We start from the raw sequence: 2,792 nt of genomic DNA, 5'->3' as shown, positions 1-2,792 counted from the left end.
GGGATAGAAGAGGCGCCGGCCAAGTGGGTAACTTAGGTCCACAGGCGGGTAACTTAGTTCCGCAGACAGCTGCAGCTGTCATGAACACTGAGAACAGCGTGTTCAGAGTGGGTAACAGAGTTTCACTCACGGTCGCCCAGACCATAACTGAAGAGGAAGACGTCGGATACGCTTCCTGTGTGGGTAACACAGTGCCACACGCGGTCGCCCAGACCTTAACTAAAGAGGAAGGCGTTGAACACGCTTCCTGTGTGGGTACAACAGTACCACACGAGGCCACGAGTTCCTCGGATGTCGTAGCGACGACATCCCTAGACGTGGGCAGCAACGCTCCCCGTCACAGACGCCGTCGACAAAGACGCCGCCGCCGCCGCCTCAAGTCGGATCCGAACTTCGTTCCGATCGACGTCGCTTCAAGCGACTCGGAGTCCAGGGCCCGGGCTCCTCCGACAAGGCCGGTGGAAGAGTGTTATCACATCTTCGATGGCGAGACCGGTTTTAGCCGTCAAGGCATCTGGTGTCCACTTGGAACCGTTGCCAGAGGTTGCAGAGATACTGAACCTCGAGGAAATGACGGCGGAGTCTTTCCTGACCAACCTCAAGGCTGGAGAAATTGCTGCGATGGTACTCATGAGACCTGAGACCACTCGGGAGGAGCTGAACGCCTCCTCTGTCTTTGACGAAAACGTCCTGGAAGACCTAAACAAGCAGCGTCAGACGCGCTTGGGTTCTGAGATCCTTAAGAACCCCATGGATCCGGTGAATCCTTTGGTGACGGAGTATGCGGACGTGGTGAACAAACACCCACCGACCCAACTCCCACCCGATCGAGGCGTACGGCATGGGATTGATCTCGTGCCCGGCACAAAGTATTGTGTCACGAGGCAATGGCCTCTTCTGCGCGAACAGTGCGAGGTCATTGATGCCTTCTTCGCCGCGAAAGCGAAGGCAGGCATACTGCGGGGGTCGAAATCCCCGCACTCGACGCCGACTTTCTGCGTTCGGAAGAAATATTAAAATGTTTTTAAATATTACAATTTGGCTTTGCTATAATATATTATCAGATTTTTAAGCATATACATACTTTACATGCAATATAAATTGACTAAATTCACTATGTACCGTGCGCGCATGCATTCGTCGGGTGCGGTGCACGTGAGCAGATAGTGCAATGACCGTGCAGCCGCGCGCCTTCATTGCACGGTGGCAGTGGTGAGTTCCAGGTAAAGTACAAAATATATATTCGCAAAGTCGCTACAAAAAGCGCTGGTCGTGAAGTCTACTTTAATATTAAAAATACTATCGTCTCTACTTTAGAAAATGTGTGGGAAATAGCATCGCCGAGCTCTTACAAAATACTGGTCTGTGAAGTCTACATTAATAATAATAAATATCTCTATTTGAAAAGTGTGCAGAGCTCTTAGAAAATAAAGTGGTTACTGTGCCCGATTTGCAGTACATACGACAGGTTTTGCGTAGCTGAATGTCAATAATCAAGTATCTGCTGGCTGTTTGCAACCAATCGATGCGTTTCGTGCTCAGCAGAAATGTTTACCTTACGACCAATCGCGAGAGCGAGAGGCAGTCTGATCGTGCGACAGATCCAGTCAGTGTCGCAGGTCGGTCGGTATTGCCCAATCAAGGCGCGAGTTAATTGTGTCACGCTTTTGGATATATTTGTAATTTTTGCATAGTTAGGTCGAGTCAGAAAGGTAGGCGCGGTCGGTAAGATGGGAGGAAACTGTATTAGCCAGGCCGACTGTAGCCAGGCGAAAGGGTAGGAAAAAGCAGAAAGAGAGGAAAGCGACGGACTGATTGACAGACGGACGGACGGACGGACAGACACGCTGCAAGGTTAGGGAGCGGGAAACTAGCGGTCTGGGCGTCCCCTCCGCGGACGCTAGGGCATGGTTGGTTGGTGTAGAGAAGGCTGACCACCTCCGCTGCGCTGCGGTGGGCTTAGCTTGTTTAACTCAAAGCAACATAAAATATATATTCCGTGTTCTACTTATGTTATGATCCAAAACAACACCGCACACAATATCCTGAGTGCTCACATATTATGGTAGACATGACCAGGGTTTAACGTGATCTGCAAGCTGAGCACCATCTTACCCGGGAGGTTTTGTCTATAGTCTCATTTGAGCGCATAGCTCCCACAATAACGTCAATCGGAGGCGCGCGTGGTTGCAAATGTAAAATATACTGTTCAGAAGACGGGTCAGTATCCATGATGCTACGGAATTGGCATAGATCGGTGAGGAATCTTCGATTCTCTGTTGCTTCTTCGACGTGGCGGACGTATGGTGTTTTTCGGAGAACTCGGCAAAGACTCGTGCAACCTTATCAAATACTTTGAGGCAGCCCCAGGAGTGACGCCGATCGAGCCTGGGTACAACCCCGCGACATGGATGCTCGAGTGCATTGGCGCTGGCGTCGGGGCCTCTTCTCATACTCATGGAATAGATTTCGCAGAGTACTTTTCGAAAAGTGATCTAAACGTTTGTATGGAGCAAGATCTCAACCAATATGGCGTTCTTCGGCCGTCGGCAGATCTCCCCGAACTTAAGTTTACGGAAGCAATTCGCGTCGACTAAGACAGCGCAATTCAAAGTTGCTGTGTCGTCGCTTCTTTCTACATGTACTGGCGAACTCCGACGGTATAACCTCACTCGCTTGATGGTCAGTGTGATGCTGGGTGCCATCTTCGGTATCATCTACCAGGCTACCGGACTACACCACAATTCACGGGGTGCGAACGCAGGGGTCCGGACTCGTCCTTCATCAGCACC

General features: G+C 50.7%; 1 protein-coding gene across 1 annotated transcript; it reads left to right on the top strand.

The window, feature by feature from the left end:
* Positions 1-2,303: 2,303 nt before the first annotated feature.
* Positions 2,304-2,666, top strand: PITG_22392 (ATP-binding Cassette (ABC) Superfamily; the record flags this gene model as incomplete). Its single annotated transcript, XM_002909795.1, has 2 exons — positions 2,304-2,545; positions 2,603-2,666. The coding sequence occupies 2 exons, from the start codon at positions 2,304-2,306 to the stop codon at positions 2,664-2,666; spliced, it is 306 nt and encodes a 101-aa protein (XP_002909841.1).
* Between the last annotated feature and the right edge of the window lie 126 nt (positions 2,667-2,792).

The sequence above is a fragment of the Phytophthora infestans genome, genomic scaffold (genome assembly GCF_000142945.1).
Source record: "Phytophthora infestans T30-4 supercont1.2764 genomic scaffold, whole genome shotgun sequence".
Taxonomy (NCBI): Eukaryota; Oomycota; class Peronosporomycetes; order Peronosporales; family Peronosporaceae; genus Phytophthora; species Phytophthora infestans.
This window is presented reverse-complemented; position numbering and strand designations above follow the sequence as displayed.